At 35.3% G+C, this 22,758-nt stretch overlaps 2 protein-coding genes and 1 non-coding gene across 3 annotated transcripts; 2 read left to right on the top strand and 1 right to left on the bottom strand.

Annotated features, from left to right (window-relative positions):
• Positions 1-6,974: 6,974 nt before the first annotated feature.
• On the top strand, positions 6,975-7,078 carry LOC112100564. Its single transcript, XR_002906932.1, has one exon. It is a non-coding gene; the product is annotated as a small nucleolar RNA R71 (small nucleolar RNA).
• Positions 7,079-10,748: 3,670 nt separating this feature from the next.
• LOC18046572 (metalloendoproteinase 4-MMP) lies at positions 10,749-11,793 on the top strand. The gene has a single exon (XM_006445281.2). It carries the CDS (start codon positions 10,800-10,802, stop codon positions 11,688-11,690), a length of 891 nt encoding a protein of 296 aa, XP_006445344.1. The 5' UTR covers positions 10,749-10,799; the 3' UTR covers positions 11,691-11,793.
• A 4,265-nt stretch (positions 11,794-16,058) lies between these two features.
• On the bottom strand, positions 16,059-17,086 carry LOC18046571. The gene is made up of 2 exons (XM_006445280.2): positions 16,878-17,086; positions 16,059-16,523 (listed from the first exon to the last, which is right to left on the bottom strand). The coding sequence occupies exons 1-2, from the start codon at positions 17,075-17,077 to the stop codon at positions 16,241-16,243; spliced, it is 483 nt and encodes a 160-aa protein (XP_006445343.1). The 5' UTR covers positions 17,078-17,086; the 3' UTR covers positions 16,059-16,240.
• Between the last annotated feature and the right edge of the window lie 5,672 nt (positions 17,087-22,758).

Raw genomic sequence — 22,758 nt, 5'->3', positions numbered from 1 at the left:
ACAATTGTCGACTATTCCCTCCCCCCAACCAGAACGAAACATTGTCCTCAATGTTTGAAAGGAAAGAAGTAGAGTTTAGAAGACATCACCTGGGTGGTGCAACACAGAAAACAATATTTACAAGCGGAGAGTTAAATCTAATTTGTACTTCTTACTGCGGCTACTGTTACCATCATTATTTGGGCGCTCCAACACAAAGGTCCAGGGGTCTGGCTCCGGTTTATAAGCTTGTAACAGATCAAGTAGCTCATTAGCAGTGTGAGCACAAATAAAGAGTTTTTTCACATTAGCGGGAATGAAATAGTTTTTTATTGCATGGTTAAGAAATGCGATAAAGCCATCATAAAAGTTATTGACATTTAACAAACCGATGGGTTTTTGGTGGATGTGCAGATGGGCCCAAGATGCTAGCGTGATAAGTGCCTCTAGTGTTGCAAGATCTCCTGGAAGGAAAATAAAAGCATCAGCATGATTAAGCATTTCAGTTATTCTTTCTTGCATACCTGAGACGACTAACTCTTCTCCAGTTGATGAGTCAGACAAACTGCCCAATGGTTTTAAGACTCTTGGGATGATGCCTAACACTTGACTTCCTCTGATAAAAGCTGCTTCTGAGACCATTTTTGATAACCCTCGATTACCTCCTCCATACACCAAGTGTAATTTTCTCGCTGCTATGCTTCGACCAAGATCTATGGCTGCCTCAACGAACTCTTTATGTTTGCCATATGTAAATCCAGAAAGCACACAAATGTTCTTGAATTGTCTATTGGGAGTAGCTGACATTGTGATACTTCTCAAAAACAATTTGTGAGTGCTTGATAAAAAAGAAATCACATTTAAGAGTCTCGGTGATAGTGGGTCATGGTTGTGTATGAGGTAATATGTCAGTGTCAAATAACGCGTAAAGCATGTGGCTCGCAAGTCAAAAAGAAAACAGTAAAAAGGAAAAAGCAAACAGTAATAAAATTATTAAAGACAATAATGCAAACAATAAGACAATAGTGAAATAAAATAACAATAAAGTAAAAGGATATTTACAGGTAGTTGCGACTGTGGCTCACATCTTCCTCTGGTTTTACGTCCAGAAACGGCTTGAACGCCCTCTATGGGTCGAGGATAGGCTTCCTATCCAGTTTTCTTATAAACTGGCAAACAGGGTCGTTTATAGTCAGATTCCCGAGACTATATCGTGCATGCTCTTTCTGGAATAATGGCCATAACTGGAGAATCGCTCCTTGCACATATCCACTGGGATGCGTTTCAAGAGACAAAAGGATATCATCCAATGACTCCTTATTTAAGTTATCCCTAATGAATTGAATCTTATCTTCCCTGTTATCAGACATCATTCCTAAAGAACATGGGTTTTTATTGCAACTCATTCTGGCACACTTATGACAAGCAACAGAAATTCTTCGAGCTCGTCGTTTTCTTGCATAATTTCCTTTACCACAACCAGGCATGTATGCAATAAATTTTGGAGGTAACTCACCTGCCGATCGTACTTTAGCCTCGATTAACCAACGGATGTCAGCAGGTATGTTATTCCTCATGAGTAATCGCATGCGTTCGGACCGAGCTTTATAGATTGTAAGGAGGGCATTCTGAGGAAGTGAAGGGAATCGCTTGTGAAGTTTCGATAGAATCTCGTTTTTGTCCATACCTTCGCCTCAGAATATCAGTTATTATGGGAAACTGAAGTAACCGACTTGATTGTCACGGAGTACCGTTATCCGCCACTTCACCGGGGTAATAAACTAAAGCACACAAATAGAAAAACAAATTAAAACACACAAAGAAAATTAAAATCGTCCTCTTATTGAATTTACCTCAAGCTCCAACTGGATGTCGTAAACACTTCTCTCAATGTCTCTGAGTTGGCGTTCTAAACCCTCAACATAGGCTACTAACTCTGGTGGTTGTAGAGCCCAAATGCGTTGTGTTTTACAAAATTGAATCTGCCTTTTGAGATGAGTTTTGACACGTTGAAGTGGTTTAAGAATGTTCAGGAGGAACGGTCTAAGTATGAGACTCATGATTAAAAATGATAAGAGAAAACTTAATGGTAAAATAAACACACTTATGCAAAAACAATTTCAATTAGCAAAAGAATAATATAAAGAAAGAAAACAAAATCAAATCAACGAAAAGAAAGAAAAAAAATCAATTCAAATCTGGTGGGTCACTCAAATTTATTTCGGTGTCTTCTCCACGTGGTTGGTATTCTAGATATGGCTTTAATCTTTGACCATTAACTTTAAACGTGATACCGTTCTTTGGGTCCTTAATTTCAATTGCCCCATATGGAAAAAACAGTATGAACAATAAAGGGACCAGACCAATGAGAGCGTAACTTACCTGGGAATAGGTGCAAGCGAGAATTGAACAAAAGCACTTTCTGACCTGGAGTGAACGATTTTCTCATAATTTGCTTATCATGGAAGACTTTCATTCGTTGCTTGTAAATCTTGGCATTTTCGTATGCATCATTGCGAATTTCTTCAAGTTCTGCCAGCTGTAATCTTCTTTCTGAGCTGGCTTGCTGCATGTCAAAATTAAATTTCTTGATGGCCCAATATGCACGATGCTCGAGTTCCACAGGTAGGTGGCAAGCTTTTCCATACACTAGCCTGTAGGGTGACATCCCAATCGGGGTCTTGAAAGCCGTTCTATATGCCCATAAGGCATCATCAAGTCTTAATGACCAATCTTTTTTGTCCGGCCTCACCGTTTTTTCTAATATGTGCTTTATTTCTCGATTGGAGATCTCAACTTGGCCACTGGTTTGCGGATGATACGGGGTCGCCACTTTGTGTGTGATTGAATACTTTGTCAAAAGAGCTTTGAATGCTTTGTTACAAAAGTGGGCACCACCATCACTGATTATTGCTCGAGGGAATCCAAAGCGCGAGACAATGTTGCTTTTCAAAAATCCTATCACCACCTTGTGATCATTGGTCCTACATGGAATTGCTTCTACCCATTTTGATACGTAGTCAACAGCAACCAATATGTATTGATGGCCAAAAGAAGGGGGAAAGGGTCCCATGAAGTCGATACCCCATACGTCAAAAATCTCAACCACTAAAATTGGATTTAGTGACATCATATTCCTTCGCGTAATGCTTCCCATTCGTTGACACCTATCACATGAAGAACAGAAAGTGTAAGCATCTCGAAATATAGATGGCCAATAGAAACCACATTGTAAAACTTTAGTCGCTGTTTTCTTAGCACTGAAATGGCCTCCACAAGCTTGTTCATGGTAGAATGAAAGGATATTCTGAATTTCACTTTCTGGGACACATCGTCTAACAATTTGGTCTGCACAATACTTGAACAAATACGGGTCATCCCAAAAGAAATTCTTTATCTCTGCAAAGAATTTAGCCTTGTCTTGCTTGGTCCAATGCTCTGGAAGTTTACCTGTAACAAGATAATTAACTATATCAGCATACCAAGGTAATACTTCCACATTCATTAATTGTTCATCTGGAAATGACTCATTCAATTGTAATGGCTCTGTAATTGTGTCAAAATGCAGACGAGAGAGGTGGTCCGCCACAACATTTTCTGTCCCTTTCTTATCTTTGAATTCCAAGTCAAACTCCTGCAAAAGTAACACCCAACGAATTAGTCTGGCTTTTGCATCTTTCTTTGTGAGAAGATATTTAAGAGCAGCATGATCTGTGAACACGATTATTTTACAACCAATGAGATAAGATCGAAATTTCTCTAATGCAAATACTACTGCTAGCATTTCTTTTTCAGTAGTTGAATAGTTCAACTGTGCATCATTTAATGTCATACTAGCATAATAAATAACATGGGGAATTCGATCAACTCTTTGTCCTAATACTGCTCCTACTGCATAATCAGATGCATCACACATTAGCTCAAATGGTAAGCTCCAGTTTGGGGCCTGAATGATGGGTGATGATGTCAACAACTGTTTTAATTTTTCAAACGCCATAAGACATGAATCATTAAAGATAAAAGGTACATCTTTAGCAAGTAAATTGCATAAGGGTCTAGAAACTTTGCTAAAATCTTTAATGAAACATCTATAGAAACCAGCATGCCCAAGGAAAGATCTTACTTCTCTGGCTGTTTTAGGTGGAGGAAGATTAGAAATGAGATCCACCTTGGCTTTGTCAACCTCAATACCTTTGCTCGAAATGATGTGACCGAGAACAATACCTTGTTTTACCATAAAATGGCATTTCTCCCAATTTAAGACCAAGTTCTTCTCGATACATCTCTGCAGAACTAGTGTTAGATGATGTAAACATTGATCAAACGAATCACCAAAGACAGAAAAGTCATCCATAAAGACTTCAAGGAATTGTTCAACCATATCAGAAAAAATGCTTAACATGCATCGTTGAAATGTAGCAGGTGCATTACATAATCCAAATGGCATTCTCCTATATGCAAATGTGCCAAAAGGGCAAGTGAAAGTAGTTTTCTCTTGATCTTTTGGTGCTATGGGAATCTGATTATATCCTGAGTAGCCATCTAGAAAGCAATAAAATTCATGGCCTGCTAATCTATCAAGCATTTGATCGATAAATGGTAAAGGAAAATGGTCTTTACGTGTGACAGAATTTAACTTTCTATAATCATTGCATACACGCCATCCTGTAGTTACTCTAGTGGGTATCAATTCATTATCAGCATTGGTAACTACTGTGACTCCTGACTTTTTGGGGACAACTTGTACAGGACTAACCCATGAACTATTAGAAATAGGGTAAATGATACCAGCATCTAATAGCTTAAGGACTTCTGTTCTAACAACTTCTTTCATATTAGGATTTAACAGACGTTGCATTTCCCTAGTAGATTTAGCATTTTCATCAAGGTGAATGTAATGCATGCAGTCTACCGGGTTTATACCTTTTATGTCTGCTATGGTCCATCCTAATGCCCCTTTGTGCTCTTTCAAAACATCCAACAACTTACCTTTTTGTTCGTCATTGAGGGATGCTGAGATGATTACCGGTAGAGTACTTTCTTCTCCCAAAAATGCATATTCCAAAGTGTTGGGCAATGGTTTGAGCTCGAGTTTCGGTGGTGATTCTGATGATGGAATGAGTTGCTTCTCTGATGGTGCTAATTGCTCAACTCTTGACTTCCATTTATTAGTGTCCATAGATGGTGCTGAGTCAAGCAGGGCATTGACCTCATCGACCGATCTGTCAATATCAAAATCCAAACCAAAGTGAGTTAAACATGTTTGTAAATGATCACTAAGGTTTGAAACAAAAGTATCATCAACTAATGCTTCAATTAAATCCACATCAACAATTCCATCATCTGCACTGTGAGGTTGTTTGGCAATGTTGAAGATGTTCAGCTCCATAGTCATGTTGCCGAAGGACAACTGCATATTTCCGGTCCTGCATTGAATGTGAGCATCCGCAGTTGCCAAGAAAGGTCGGCCTAGAATAATGGGGATGTGCTTCCTTGAATCCTGTATTGGTTGAGTGTCAATTACAATGAAATCAACAGGAAAATAAAACTTGTCTACCTGGATAAGCACGTCCTCCACAATACCACGAGGTATTTTTGTGGACCGATCTGCAAGTTGTAACACCACTGGAGTTGGGTGTAATTCTCTCAGTCCAAGTTTCACAAATACAGAGTAAGGCAACAGATTTACACTAGCTCCTAAATCCAGCAAAGCATTCTCAATTGTGTGGTTCCCTATACTACATGAGATAGTGGGGGAGCCTGGGTCTTTGCATTTTAAAGGAATTTTATGTTGGAGTATAGAACTAACGTTTTCTGTTAAAAATGCCTTCTTTTGAACATGCATATTTCTCTTTTTAGTACAAAGGTCTTTAAGAAACTTAGCATAAGATGGAACTTGTTTAATAGCATCAAGCAAAGGGATGTTAACACTTACCTGTTTGAAGATTTCAAGAATCTCACCTGTGGATTTTCCCTTCTTGCCTTTCACTAACCTCTGAGGAAATGGAGCTTTAGGAACATATTCTCGTGGGTTGGTTTCTTCTTTTTCCTCCGGTGGTGAGTCCTCAACATTCACAGGTACAATTTGATTTTCTTTTGTCACCGGCATCTCCACTTTGTTGTCGACTTCCTTTCCTTTTCGTAAGGTCATTACTGCTTTGACCTCTCCATGCTGCTGTGGTGAACTGGTACTTGCTTCATGCACTCCTTTAGGGTTAGGCACTGGTTGACTTGGAAACTTACCTTTCTCAACGGTCATTGCCAAGGTCTGAACTGAAGAAGCAAGTTGTCCCATCATCTTCGTGAGGCTTGAAACTGATTGAGCTTGTGAGTTGAAGCCTGCTCTCAACTCATTTCGTAGTCCATCAATGGTGCGGTTTTGTTGCTCAATCGTAGAGTGAGTAAGATTCTTGAGATTTTGGAATGAATCCTCCCATGGTCTGGGTTGAGAGTAGTTCTGGTTCTGATTGTATGGTTTAAATGGGGGCTGAGAGGCTTGAGGATTTTGAGAAATTTGTTGCATTGGTGGAGCTGGAGCTGCTGGTCCATTCTGTTGGAATCCTTGAGACCATGAAAAATTGGGGTGGTCTCTCCATCCAGGGTTATATGTGTTGGAGTATGGGTTGTAATTCGATGGTTTTCTCATTACACCTATGGCATTGGCTTGATCTGAGTATGAGTCATGGTCATGTGGCTCTGTTGATTTAGCAGTCGATAATGATGCTATTTGTCGAGAGAGACCTTCAATTATCGCTTTAACTTCTTTAATTTCTGAACTTGATTCGCCAATGTGAACCTCATTTACTCCCTTAATTCTTCTAGTATTCCTGAGTGATCGACTCCGTTGTTGGGAATTATCCGCTTGTCGCTGGAAGAATTCCCAAATCTCTGATGCACTTTTTGACATTAGCTCTCCTCCACTTGTTGCCATTAGCCATTCTTGCACATTCGGCAATAATCCCTCCAAAAAGTATTGGCATTGGTGCCATTTCTCATACCCATGATGTGGACACTTCAAGAGTAGCCCATTGAATTGCTCCCATGTTTCAAAAAACTGCTCGTCCTCTCTCTGGGTAAACTCCGAGATTTCCCTGCGAATAGCATTGGTTTTATGCATTGGGAAATATTTATTTAAAAATTTTGTAACCATTTGTTCCCATAATGAAATGCTATTGGCAGGTAAAGTATTTAACCATGAACGAGCTCTATCCTTTAAAGAAAATGGGAATAGTCTAAGTTTGACATCATCGTCTGAAAAATTCTCGTATTTAAAAGTTTGACAAATAGCATGAAAATCGTTCAGATGATTGTATGGGTCCTCATTTTCTAAGCCATAGAATGTGGGGAGACAATTTAGCACACTAGGTTTTAGTTCAAAACTCCTAGCAGCTACATTTGGGTATCTTATGCATGATGTGCTCAAATTAGCTAAGGGACTAAAATAGTCCTTAAATGGCCTCTCCTGTGGTGCTTGTAAATCCATTTTATTTTTAATTTGTTTGTGTGTGCGAAGTGTTTTTTCTAATTCAAGGTCTATAGGTTCAAGATTAGGTAATAATGACCTACGACCATGCATGCAAAACAAATAAAATGAAAATAAAGATGGGAACAAAACAAATAAAAATAAAGAAGAGGGAGAAATTACGATACTAACCTTATTGCGCTATTAAAACCTTTCTATAAAAATACACAAAAACAAATACGTGAAATAAATTAACTAAAAATTAAATTAATAAAATAAACAAAAAAAAATTACAAAGAAAAATAAATTGAAAATTAAATTACAGAATTTTAAAGAAGAGAAAAAAATAAAAGAAATACTAACCTTTAAATGTAGATTCACTCTTTTTTTTAATAAAAAACAAATACAAGAAAACAATTTAAATGGAATTATTCACAAAAATTAATTCTATGAATTAAAATTACTTACCTCCCCGGCAACGGCGCCAAAAATTTGTTGTGCAAATTTTAATGTACTCGCAAGCGCACGAATCTATTGTAGTATAGACTAATGGTGACGAGTGTCGATCCCACGAGGAGGTGGATTTTAATTATATATAGAATTAATTTTGTAAATGAGTGGTTGGATTTATGGTGGAAATGATTTGGAATATGTTAAGACTTAAATTAAAATGGTGAGAATAAATTCTAAAATTGGAATTGCAATGGAGAGAATAAATTGAAGAGAAAATCTATTAAATTGACGTACTTGGGTATTCGAATCCGTATCAACATGCATCATGGGCTAAATAGTCCGTATTAATGCCAATTAAATCATGAGGGGGGAATCCACACCTCATGAACCACGCTCTAATCAATATGGTGCTAAGGGCTTATCGTGCCAAATAATAATAACCTTATACTAGAGGGCCGGTGAAACCAAGGCGGTACTAGACAAGATTAGTATTATTTGTCGACGAGAAGTCAAAACATCCACAAAAACTAGAGGGGAAGAGAAAATAAATTTACCAAATTAAGCCTATGACACATGTTGAGACTTCACCTTCAACCCAAGCTTGAAAGAAAATTAGCCACTCATAGTTGAACTAGGGGCAAAATGGGAATTTATTAAAATACGAAGAAAATACAAGATGGAGAGGGAATTACAGAAAATGGATCCCAAAAATGGATTCAGAGATATCAAATTAGGGGGGAGAGGCCCCCTTTTTATAGATACATGGAATAAATCATGGCCATCGGATTAAAAACAGTTTGGACGCTTAGGATTGCGCCACGTCATCAGTCAACAGTCCACGGTTTGACCACGCGGATGAACAGTAACACGGTTTGACCCGACTTTAAATAGTAACGCGGTTTGACCCGGATGAACAGTAACGCGGTTTGGTTGAAAATAATCCTGTGTGATGCATGCACTGTACGCGAGATTTTTCGTCCACTGATATGCTGCCACGTCACTATCAACAGTACATAAGAATTTTAGTCCAACAGGATCGTGACACCTCATCAGTCAATGCCACATCATCGGTCAATGCCACGTCATCATCCGTCTATGTGAACAGTGTCGTGAACAGTAAGGTATACAGTACCGTACACGTGAATAGTACCGTACATGTGAATAGTGTCATTTTTCCTTTTATGCTCCTCCTAAGATTTTTGACCGTCCTGGGTTCAAAAGTGATGTCCGTTTTGCCGTCTGATTTCTCCTTTATTGTGAAATGACTATAATGCCCCTAAAATACATAAAATACTTAATTAAAATAAAACACATGTAATTAAATCACAAGAAGATTAAATACATAAAAGTAAGGGTTGTTAGTAAGACTTGAAATGTAAAATGACGGTTTTCTCCTTTATAAATATGCATTTTCTAACACTCAACATATGTGTATTTGTAATGAAAATAAGTTATATATATATATATTTATAAACAAAGAGTATTCTTTTTTCATAATTAATTCGTCTTGGATCTTTATACGTATAAACCAAGACAAGTTTAGGCATCTCGCTTCCGCACCAAAAGTTTGTAGAGGGTGGTACTTGGAAGATGCACCATTCGACTGTTTAGGTAGCGAATAGCTGTTGCATACCCAAGAAACTAATGCTTTTGTTTGGATAAGAGGAAAGTGAAAGATTCTGTTAGAAAATTTGGTGTCCTTGCGCTTTCTCTGAGAGAAAATGAAGTAATATGCAATTAAAGGATATAGATAATTTTTGAGTAATTTGCGATAAAAAAAAAAAAAGAAGAAAAAATGAGCAGGAAACTACAGTGTTGTGGCCTAAGATGGCAGCTACATTTGAGGCTTTTTCTTAGACCTGGGAGTTGGAACATTGAGTCTTTTACACTCCAAGTACTTCAAAGCGAAGTGAACAAACACTATTTTTCTTGACTTTTTGCATGTCAGTTGACACATTGAGTCGCCCACACGTCAAAAATATGATACAATTGACAGAGAGTGGTAACGACCAGCAGCAATGATAAATTCTAACTACCCGGTTGCTTCATGCAGTTTGCCTTTCCTCTTCTTCAAGAGAAAATGAAATAAAACTAGAAATTTGTTAGACCTAATAAAAGTCCCCACTTCACCTGCAGCCCCTTGAATGTCCAAAATAGGCAATTGACCATAATACATCTTTATTCGTCTCCATTAGTTGGTTCGACCATTCACTGTTGCTTTTATTAACAAATCATTGTTTTATGTATTAATAATATATCATATCCTTATAATGAAGTGGGCTACCGATGCCACTAGCCCATTAGGCCTACGATCAAGGGAAATTACTTTAAATAAATTTGTACTTTGAAATATGATATGCAAAAATTATAAAAGGCGTGCTGAAAAAAATGCTACAATTGATTGCTTTGCTTATCGACACGTTTATGTGTGTGTGTAGTGAAATATGTATATGTGGCAACAATTTAAGGAAATAGGTATATACAAATGTATCCCTAATTAATTATCGATTAAATGTTAATCTTTAACCGTCAATAAGTGGGCAGCTCCTGTAATCCAAATGTAGTCACCCAACATAAGAAAATGAAAACATGTGAAATAATTGTGAGATCATGGGTGATTAAACTTGGATTTGCTATAAGTTACAAATTATGTAATTTAGCAAAGACCAATACTCCTTTTCAAAGCTTCTGCGTTACCAAATAGAAAATATCATGATAAGGATTAAGAGATTATACAAACTTCCCATCAGTGATCAGTTTAAGCATCATTAATCTTAGCCTAATTATTTTTGGAATTGTTGGCAACCATTTACATAAATTAAATTTACGAATCTAGCACTTCCTTTATAATAAAGCTTCCCTCCAAATGCAATCCAAATTCTCGCACTAGATACCAGTCAATACCATGCTTTTATTTACCAATCATCTCCTTCTTCTCATCTTCATCATATTCATCCATGAATCGCCGCAATGCATTGCCGTCCGATCAACACCAAAATTCAAGTTGAAGCAATCTGATAAGTATGATCCCGCTGAAGCCACAAGGCACAAGGTATCTGATAATACATTGGATGGATCAAAGCTTATGCTGTCTGATTCTTACAAGGCCAGTTCGTTGCATGCAAAGAAAGATTACGTGTTATTTCCTGGTAAGCCTCGATGGACACGTCACGTTCCCATGACGCTCTCGTACGCCTTCTCAAAAGAGAACATGATCAATTACTTGCACATAACAGACATTAAAGCCGTGTTTAAACGCGCTTTCAGTAAATGGGCATCTGTTATTCCCGTTAGTTTCATCGAAACTGATGACTACGATTTTGCTGATATAAGAATAGGGTTTTACAGCGGCGATCACGGCGATGGAGAGCCATTTGATGGAGTGTTAGGGGTATTGGCTCACTCGTTTTCACCGGAGAGTGGGAAGTTTCATTTGGATGCAGCTGAGACGTGGGCCGTTGATTTTGGGTCCGAGAAATCACCGGTAGCGGTTGATTTGGAATCAGTAGCTGTGCATGAGATTGGGCATTTGCTAGGGTTAACGCATAGTCCGGTTAAAGAAGCCGTTATGTACCCTACGTTAAAACCTCGAGATAAAAAAGTTGATTTAGCTCTTGATGACATACAAGGAGTACAAGCTCTCTATGGATCAAACCCTAATTTCACAATTGGTTCCTTAGTAGAATCTGATATTTCAACAAATCTGGCCGTTGATTTGAGAATCAAATCGTCTATGTGGGCCACATTGATACTGCATTATTTGGTATTTTGCTTTTGCATTAATATTACTAGATGATTCGGATAGGATACATAATATATATAATGATGCAGCCCAAAATCATATGGAGCTGATTGTTTGTCTTAGATTATTTTTAGAGATCATAGGTCATGATCATACGGTGGTAGCTAGTCTTTTCATATCATAATTACGTTCATTATTTTTAATTACTATTTTTCATTATTATCTTTTTTCCGAGAATTTCTTTAAGATTTGATACTAGTCTTAGCGATAGTTGGAATTCAAAGGAAGCTAATTTGTAAAAGTTCTTGAATAAGTGAATGGTTTTATTGTACTCTTGTCCTGCTTATTCTTCCATAAATATATTATTGGGATTTTATTCTTGATGCAAATTTAATGGTTGGTGCCAACTGAACATTGATTTATGGAAGTTGAAGCCCCTTTTTTTTTTTGGAATACACTGAAGCCTTATTTTCGGTTAAATTTGATCTTGTCTTATCTATATACAGTAAATGAAAAATACGGCTACATTAAAGAGTACGATAAAGAGAATCTTTGTCAAGTTAACAAAGAGAAAAATAAACTCCATAAAAAAGACTTTAAAAGAAAAAAATTTCTACAATAAAGACTATCTATGGAGATTTTACTCTAATATAAATGGAAAATTCTAATAAGAGGTAATTGCATTCAACTATGAAGTGTCATGGGAATGAATTAAAAGCAAAGAAAATATTGAAGATGACTTTTTTTATTGTAGAACTCGTCACATGTAAAGAAACACTTACAGCGATAGTGACATAAAATGATTTTCTCTTTTTTTTGGGGTAAATGACAATACCGCGTCAAATTTGTTTCCACATAACAAAATATTATTTCATAAAGAAGCAAGGTTATTTTTGAAAGTCTTGGATAAAAATTTAAATTAGTTTATTATTAATTTATGTAGTAAGTGAGTTTTATTAGAAAATATGATTTTTTTAATAATTTATTGTTTTACGAATTTACTGAATTATTGATTTAACATGTTAATCTTAAGCTAGGACCAAAAAAATTATTATTTTTCGATATTATTAATTTATAGAGTAACTACTTTGATTTTTTTTTTTTTTTTAAAAAAAAGAGAGTAATGTTTCTTTCTAATGTCAGTTTTATGCTAGTACGTGTTTGAGAACAAAATTGCCACAAAATTTATTATTCAGGAATGTAGAGGGCATGGCACCATGAATGCAAACACCATGGCGAAAGGCTTTCAACGAGACTCAGTTGTTGGGGAGCGTGAATGAGAGAGGCACGAGGGACCACCGTAAGTCTGTGTATGTCACTATGTCTCTTCCCCGCCGTCGCTTTCTCACACTCACCGCACGAGTTTGAGACCTTGAATATTGTACGTTTTATATTGAAAAAACTTTACCAACCTCCAATTATTAATTATACTGTTAATTAGCAGTTAACATACGAATTCAAAAATCATAGTACTTTGGATCAGAAACGTGACAGAAATCCCTTACATCAACTGGCGACAAATATTTAGGGCCATATAATAGGCCGGATCTACGTATTTTTATAAATATTCATCGGCTCGCTTGATGATGGTATTTCAAATCAATTACATTATTTCGTTTTAATTTAATATTTTATATTATTATAGATAATAATTTGAAATCCTAAATTACATCAACTTTAAAATGTGCGAATGTTCCGACAAGATAAAACTCATTATATTGATTACAGAATCTTACAAGATACAACTAAGCAATCAAAGAAAAAATTGACCAACGTTAATCAATGCAATATGATAATGGATTTGTGGTCATCTTCAATTAAAAAAAAAAAAAGAGAAAAAAGTAAGAAGAGGAAAAGTCCCGCGTGTTTTAAAATGGGTAATGGATTGTGATTATCTTCCCCATCATCTTTGTCATCATTGACTACACACGACAAGATTACGCCTGCTAAGAGTTGACATTTTGAAGTTAATGCCATCCACGTGTTGCAAGCGTAGATGGTCCACGTGTCGCAAGCGTAGATGGTCCACGTGTCATTCCAGATGTAAGTTTAAAAAGTAGAATTGAAGACCACAAAATTCTTTCAGCGAAATTGATCGACAATTGCAAGCTGAACGAGAACCACAAGCTTGTTTCTGCAAAACAATCGCCAATGAGACACTGCCCCACATACTATGAAACTAAAACCCGACGGGCTAACTATGTTGTTCGTTCCTAGAAAGTTTTAGCAACTTCGAGTAATAACGATAACTTGCATACTTTGGTTCTGAATAGAATAAATGACATAACGCTAGCTAATGCAAGAGCAAATAACCAATTCGATGCTTCATTGGAAGAGTTAATTTCCAAAAAGAAAGTGATAATCGCTGCCAATGATTTCATCAAGTAATTCTCAAGTAGCTTTTATTAGTTGACCATCCCTATTTAAGATAAATTTTTTCTCTCAGTATTTTTTCTCTCTTACTCTCTCTTAATTAAATAAGTGGTTAAGATTGAATTTTAAATTTTGACGTTGACAATTAAACCAGCTTTATTTACTTTATTTACAATTAAACCAACTTTTTCTATTAAATTCGAAAGACTAATACTAGGAGAGGATCCTAATCCCTCAGTTTGAGACTTAAATATTAATTTAGGCCAAAAAAAAGTGATTTAAAAAATACTAAATTAAAGAAGCTGAAAGTGATAATGTGGAATTAATGTTCCAATAATCAAGTCTTTCTAATTCTATTCTTAAATACATTCTTTTATTAATGGTGATAATTACATTATATAAAATGTATGCAAATCCCAGCTCCTTAAAACACTTATAAACAATGCCTAATTATCCTTCTGAGCATTGAAAGACCTATATAATATAACTGCAATGCATTACTGCCGCAGAAGAATATTGAAGTCTCTGGAAATATTAACATCAACGTATAATAGTTGCATGCTACACTGTTGTTCCTCGAGCCATAGGTAACAAGAAGCTGATAAAAGAGTCCATGAAGCAAAAATGACTCTACTAAATCCCTGGATTTATGTTAGGGTTATTAATGTATATACCCAAAGAAATTAGTATATATTTAATCCGATTCTATTTATCAAAGTATTTCAAAACAATATCATCTAATATCCAATAACACTACAAGTTTAGCACATTGGATTTCACTAGACTAAATGTTATAAATGATCCACTTAATTGTGAATTATAAAACTTAGTATTGGATTTGCTTGTACTTTCTTTCGAATCCACCAAGTTTTGATGAGTGATAGAATATATAAATACGTGATGAGCGATAGAATCATTGCATGTTAATCAGTGTCAGATCCAACATACATTAACAAGTTGCTTCAAAAATGGTTAAGGGAAAGAGGAAGAGTGTGGGAGGTAAAGCAGCAACCATGTGACTGTGGGCATACGAAAATGGGTATTGGGCAATCATTATGAGTTATTTATAGTGAGTTTCCTTGATCTTCAAATTAGGTTCACATGGAGGTTTGGTCAGAAACAAAGCTTATGGTGAAGGAGAAAGTAGTAGTAGTAGAAGAAGAAGAAGAGGACGACGAAGATAAGAAAAATTGTACTAGAAGTTACACAGTGAAATTATTAACAAATTAAAACATGAAAAAAAAATTAAGTTATTAGATTGAGGCGATGTCTTCGTTGTCACTTCAAAGAGCAATAAGAAAAGGTTTTTGTTGGTTTCTCATAAATAGCCAAAACAGATACAGTGAATGGGATCTTATAAGTTTGTGTACTTTGAAGATATTTCACACAACTACGGGTCAACAAAGTGCTAGCTAGCCCTGCTAGACTTCTAGAAGAAATATAAACCGCTACAATGCTAGCTCATCACTTAAGTGACTGCCCCTTGAAACCACCAGTTAATTTCTCTTTGAAACTTTTTCTTTTTATCTCATTCTGTGATTCTAGATTTTGCTTCAAATTAAGAACCAGTAGTAGTAAAACACTCTCTATAGAGTACTATTGGAATTTATAAAGGTAAATTTTAGCATATGTCCACACAAATTTTGCTTTTTTTTTTCGTCCTCAAAGCAATAATAGAGGGCCTAGCTATATTTAAGGCCTTCAATGAATCTGCAAAAGCAAGCAGCTTTAGGTACTATGAATTCTTCGGCCAAACTAAAGCCATCCAAGTGCATTCAATTCCCCTTAAGAGACTCAACAAAGCAAACAAATTAGTGCAACTTATCCCACGGACCTTGTTGTGTTGACTGATCGATCAGACAAACCCTACTCACGAACTCGTTCCTTCTTTCCCAATTAGTATTTTTCTAATTTCTGATTATGGACTAAGAACACTTCCTCAAAACATATCAATAATAAAACCCTTTGAATGAATAAATAAATTATTTAATTTGCACTCTCATGCACACAACGCCCTAAAAAAATTATAATAAGAAAAGGGATTCAAAATTAGCTAGGCACAAAGTTACATTATTTTATTGAAAACGTACTTGCTGAAAACCAAAGCACAAGACAAAGGGCATAAGAACCATATCTCAAAAAACAAACTTAACTATTAAACACTTACTACTATAAAGACAATTAAAAGATTTTGATACGAAGTTGATTTCCCTTTTTCTTTTTGGTCACTCTTAACACATCACATCCTTGAGAAGCTTGTACCTGCGCGTAGTGGGCCGTGGAGAAGGCGTGCCGCTCGGATTCTTTCCTTTCTCGGCGCTGCCGCTGCTCTCTTCACGATCTTGTTGCTTGATTTTGTCGCCTGAATACTCGGATCGGTTTGTGATCCCGGTTCCATATCCCGATGAAGATTTCTTTGCTGAGCTTCCAAGTCTTGAGCTTCTTTCTTCACTCTGGCACCAATCGCACATCTCAATTGGCTCCGCAAATTCGCTGTAGTAGTTACTACAATAACTGTACAATCAAGAAACGTTTGACGACAATCAAATCATGATTTTAAACCAGAAAAGAAAAAAGAAAAAAGGTACATGGGTTCTAATGTTTCGTGAACTATCTATCATATGCTTATAGCATAAGAAAGGTGAAGATGGTGATGGTGGTGGTTGGTTGGCCGATATGGGTATGTACATATTATAACTACATGTGATGATGGTGATCATGATGAAACTAAATATGGTAATAAACTCTGTGTGTATGTGTGTGTTTGTGTGTGTGTGTGTGTGTGTGTGTGTGTGTGTGTGTGTGTATAATGGTTGATTCATGGCAATAAATGATCGATGATGATGATGATGATGGTGAAATTCATACGAATGTTGTATGCGGTTGCGGCATTTGTTGCAGCGAAAGAGCTTGTCTGGAAAACCGACGTCGCCGCACATGCAACATACTGTTTGAAGATCCACCATTGTCAATAACCTTGAATTTTTTATAAAACTGAGAGACAAAATGAAATGAAAGATGAAGAGAAACCCAATAAGAGAGACAGCTACAAGAGAGTCATTTGACATATATAGAAACATAAATATGTGTATAAAGAAAGAGAGTAATTTTTTTTTTTTTTTGGGAGTCGGTGTATAAATCCCATAACTTTTTTTTATATATGTAAATAAAATTATAAAATATATAAACAGGAAATATATAAATATACTCGCACAGGTAGACCACAGGTTGCCTGATTGCAGTCGTTTTCAGTTGGGGGTAGGAAGATGTGAACCTTAAAATGTAGATGGGAAAATGACAGTTATGTCCTGGACAGCAATTTCTTAGCTTGATTTTATTTCTTTACCTATTTAGTATTTACCTTTTTCATCTTCTTTTGTCCTCTTCTGCTTCTTATCTTTGTCCATGTATAACTGGCATGCTACTCCTATTCAAATCCCCAACCCAACCCAACCCAACCCAAGCGCGATTTCACTTTCCAATCGTGCAAGTAAATTACGATAAGGTTAATCACATCATTGTTGAGTACATACTTCTAAGTGTCTTAAGGACTATTTTTGAATTAATGCAATTTTCATTTAAATTTTGTAAGATTTCGGAAAATAATTATAATCATCCAATTCGAAGAAATCAAACTTGAAATTCTGGCCAAATTTAGTTTTTTTTTTTTTTCAATTTACAAGCATATGAAATAACAAATGGGGCTTTTTTTTTTCCAAAAAACAAAAAATGTGTGTTCGTGTTTTTGGGTTATTTCTTTTTCTTGGCCGCGGGGTGGGCGAATCGAGACGCTTCAATCCCGCGCAAATTGAGCTTTAGAGTGAAAAAGGGTACAAAAATTAAAACGAAATAAAAGTTGTGGGGGATTACGGCATCGTACGCGCACTTGCAGAGAGTGGGGATTGGTAGCTCTTGGGATTTGTGAAGGGGTGAAACGCTAACTGTGAAAAGCATTAAGAGGGAAAATTGAAAAAAAAAAAAAAAGAGAGGAAATTTTGTGAGCTTTGTATGGTAGCTGTTGCTGTCGTAATAAAAATAAAAGTAATGGGATTTATATGTCATTATAGCAATTCTCGCGGGGAAATAAGAAATGATGCGGCATTCCAAGTAAATTGCTGTTTATCACCTTTAAACAAAGTCTTCAACAATCAACGCCATGATTAAAAGTGGAAAATAGCCCTGGAAACGTGACACGGTGATCCGGGACCGCACTACAAGCAACAGACCGTTGGATACGGTTAAATTTAGGAGACAGAAAGAGCCAAAGCATGTCAATCACCACTATGATCATCAACGTTTATATTATTATCCACCCAATCGTGCGATCAAAACAGAGTCTGCCCATCTAAACGTTCCGAGGGACAAGGATATGCAACTTTGGTGTGAGTGATAATACAATAGGAAATGGAGCTGATAAGCATCACGTGGGCCAGGTCTCTTTACATATGCTTCTCATTTAAGAATTCACATAGGAGAAATCGGAAGGATCCGTTGGGCCGCCGTTTCCTCTTTAGCAACGCCTTCCATTTTTCTTTTTTAATAATAATTATTTAGTGGAAAACCCGTAATTTTTTTAATTGATTGTTTTATTTAATTTTTTAAAAGCTTAATTATAATACAAGTGAAAGGAGTAAACTATACGAGTTCCCCATAAAATGTGTTAGTCAACTCCATTCAAATACATTAATTGATAACTTTCCAAAAAAATTTAAAAAAAAATGCCACTAAAAGTACATAATAGGCCAGGCTAAGCACTAATAAGTCTCCCAATACATTAGCACATCACTTCCACATGCTATTCTATTTTCCTCTTTGTTCCTGCTATTCTAGAACACGTCACCTTCTATGCTTTGCAACTTTATATTTCAGCATTAAAAGCTTGAAGCACATGGTCGCGCGCCACTTTATTCTGACCTTAAAAATGAAAAAAATTTGATTATGGAACTTTGCCTTTGAAATTCAATGGAATAATATTATCTCTGACTTCATCTTAACCTATGAAATAAGATCATTTTCTGACGGCCTGAAATTAAGGTGAATTTTCTTTGCTGCCTCTCAAGAATATAGAAAAATTCAAATTCATTTTTCGCGTTAATGCTCCAAAATTGGAATATTGGGATGTTTTCGAGCATTTTATTATCATACTTTTTTTTGGGTAACTAATCAGCCACCCACATGCATGTAACATGTGGTGATGTCAAGTACTCGTAAGAAACATGCTGAATATATCCATTGAAAGATAAGAACTAGCTAGGTTTAGCTTTTCCATCAAATAGCAAGCAATTAAATGCGTTAACTTGTGAAATAAATCATGATGTAACCATATATTAAAATGCATGAATTGTGGGAGTCGATGGAGTTAAGTAGGAGTGGGGCTTGCCGATGGCGATGGTGTTGATGGTGATGGTGATAGATGGGCTGGCAAAGCTAACACGATTTGCATTTGGGGATATTAGGGCGATGATTTGATGACTTTTTAAATCTAAAATATTATTGTTTTTTATTGTTGCCAAAACTAACAACAAATCATTGTTGACAAACTCAGTTCCCATATCTTCAAGTTGTCAATGAGCTCCATGAATTTGCAACTCAACTTCTCATCCTTAAAGTAATCATTTACTCTATTGTAAATTAACATAGGAAATTCGGTTATGATTGTAATCATCACGATCTTTAAAAATACACAAATCTTTTTTTTGTATGTTGATTTCTACCTGAAGTTACAAAAAATTACAGTTGTCCACTACCGTCTTAATTTTAATTTTATCCCAAAATATAAAATGATTATTCCCCTAACTAAATGACAAAGAAAAGACTAAAGACTACAAAATAAACTGATTTATTTTCATAAATAAAATAAAAAATATATAACTTAAATTTTTAAAAAAAACCAAATTGAAATCATAAAAATAAAGGGAATTTCTTTGGGCAGCTAAATCTTTGTTTCCAGCTAAATTTTATAGAAGAAAAATTTGCCAATAACCGAAACTCTTCAGTTCTCCACAAATCAATTTGAATATGAAGCCAAATATCAAATTCAGATTTACAGACTTCTTTCAGAGTGACAAATTACAATGCTATCAGAACTTAAAATCTCAAAATCAAAGGCTGTAAGGTCATCGCAAGCTATGCCCATCGCCTCCCCTCATGCACCTCTACGGCTATGCCAACACAAAAGTAATCAATCCGTCTTTGGGGCAAGGGATTCAAGTGATCAGAGCTTCATCCAGCGCAAGTACACATAACAAAATCATGAAAAAATGTTGGCTTATTATAGTTGGAGAACGCCGATGGCTGGCGATGGTGACAAGACTTTGGTTGTGTGGCGCAGTGGAGCATGCACTGAGCAACGAGAAATTGCGTGGCTGTTGGTGTGGCGGAGAATTGGCAATGCGATGCCTACTGGGGAGGCTGAAGGCTTGGCGTGACGACCGATCAATGTCGGCGGTGAGTTGATCGCCTTGAGAGTTGAGAGAGAAGAGCCTGCTGCTTGGTAATTGAGAGATCTTCGGGATATGAGAGGCTTGGGGACGATGAAAGAATGGATTTTGTTTATATTTATACTCTGATTGTAATTTTTAATTTTTTAATTGTGCAGTTTGATCGGGTTTTTGAATTTGATCCGAATCCCATCCCAAACCAGGTTGCGCATAACAATGACGTTTTGTATTTTTTCAGTAAAATGATAATTTTACCCTTGTGATTTCAGTAACGTTATAATAGTCTGTAAAGGACAGTGGACAACTGTAATACTTTGTAACTTCAAGTGGAGTATAGAAAAAAAAACAAATAAAGATTTGTGTATTTTTTAAAATGTTTAAAAAAACAGGTGGTCCGTGGATAATTACCCTTATAAAAAAAATGAAAAGGGTATATATTAATTTTTCTGAAAGCTCACATATGTTTAAAAAAATTAATTTTGTAAACAAAAATTAAATTATCAACCTTTTGGTCATTAATAAAAAAATTAATAAAGCAACTCTTCAGCAGAGCATTCCACAAAAATTAATACATATTCTTTTTGTTTCTATTTTATTTTTAGGGTTAAATTTAGTAATTTAATTATTCTATTTATTAATATAAAAAAATGAAACATTATTGTAAAACGATAATATTGCAAAAGCAAGGCAAAAGCAACAAAAAGTAATGAAGGGAGTGTCAATAATTTAACTATAGGGACTAAATAAGGTATTTTAAAAATACAAGTATAAGAATTGAACAAATTTTTACCTTTTTTCTAAAATTGTTGGCATAACGCTTTATTTTTTAGAGTTGTTACCATATTCTTGTTAAAGGCAAAATATTTCTAACTTATCCATTAATGAATTTACTATATACTTTACATCTATATTAGTTGCACTAAGGTTGACGAAGTCAAAATAATATTTTTTGTCATTACACCTCTATTAAGTTATAACTTAATCATAGTAATAAATTAATTTGGTCCTAACATTGTAAGTATAGAGAGGCTTAACTGCAAAAAGCATATAGGAATAAAACCATGAAATTATGAAAATGTTGTTACTTACTACAATAAGCCATTTTATAACTTTCTAATAGTCGCAATTATCTTATAATACATTGACATACTTTTCTTTCAACTAGACCAAATAATAACATTTTTTAATAATAAGTTAAATTAGTGATAACATTTTAACATTCTAAAGTTTTCATTTTATTATTCAATACATATTAATAGTTTAATCATTATATAAATTAAGTCTCTAACTCTAATTGAGGGGGGGGGGGGAGGATTGAAGGATCAAGATCCTCTCATAATCTGATATTTTGGTGAGCAAATTTCATTTATATTATTAGTGGTTAATAAATAAAAATAACTAGCACTAAAAGACAAGTGACAAATAATTTTAATTTTATTTATATAATTAGTGGTTAATAAATAAATAAAAATAGTTAAATTCTAATCATATTCTGACACTAAAAGACAAGTGACAACAATTTTTAAAATATCATAAGAGCTTAGATCAAGAGAAAAGTCTAATTCAATATTAAATTATGGACGTAAATAAAATAAAAACTAATTAAAATCAAAGGGTAGTAGGGTACTAGTGAATTTTTCATTGGTCCGCGAAATTGGTTTACGTAGTATGACAGTTTGACTTCATTGTCAGTTGAATCGGCTTTCTGCACTTCGTATAAGTGTACGCTGTTTTTGCATTGCCGGCCTTTATTATTATTGTTGAAATATATCGACATTTGATGCATATACTTGAGGAAAGGGCCAGCCACCGCCGAGACGAGAAGAAGAGTTGTGCCCGCGCATTTAACACGGCATGCATCCTCTTCTTTGATAAAAACCCAACCTTAAGCTTAAGTAGTTTCTCACGTGTTACACACTTGTGCACGAGCCCTTTAAGTTGTGCAGAAGCAGGTCCCGAGGCCGTAGCATAATTGATTTAATCGCAAACTGCATACATGCATGGTCCTTGCAAAACATTTACCAGTTAAATACATACCATCATAATACAATCCTACAGCCAGAAGCCAATAATATTCTTATATATACAATAAAACCTCTCTCCTATGTATTCGTTGAGTATCACACATGTGTGTGTCTGTCGTTTCTCTCTTTATATATAAAGTCAAGATATCACTAAAATACAAACTAACAAAGATTTCAATTCATTAGACATTATATCTGTATATATATATATTTTTTTTTAATTAGTGACATCCAAATGAGAATGTTCTCAGTACAAAATGATAAATAATAATAAATTAGTCATTC

Source organism: Citrus clementina, unplaced genomic scaffold (genome assembly GCF_000493195.1).
Source record: "Citrus clementina cultivar Clemenules unplaced genomic scaffold, Citrus_clementina_v1.0 scaffold_3, whole genome shotgun sequence".
Taxonomy (NCBI): Eukaryota; Viridiplantae; Streptophyta; class Magnoliopsida; order Sapindales; family Rutaceae; genus Citrus; species Citrus x clementina.
The sequence above is the reverse complement of the archived record's forward strand: the minus strand, read 5'-3'. Positions and strand labels throughout refer to the sequence as shown.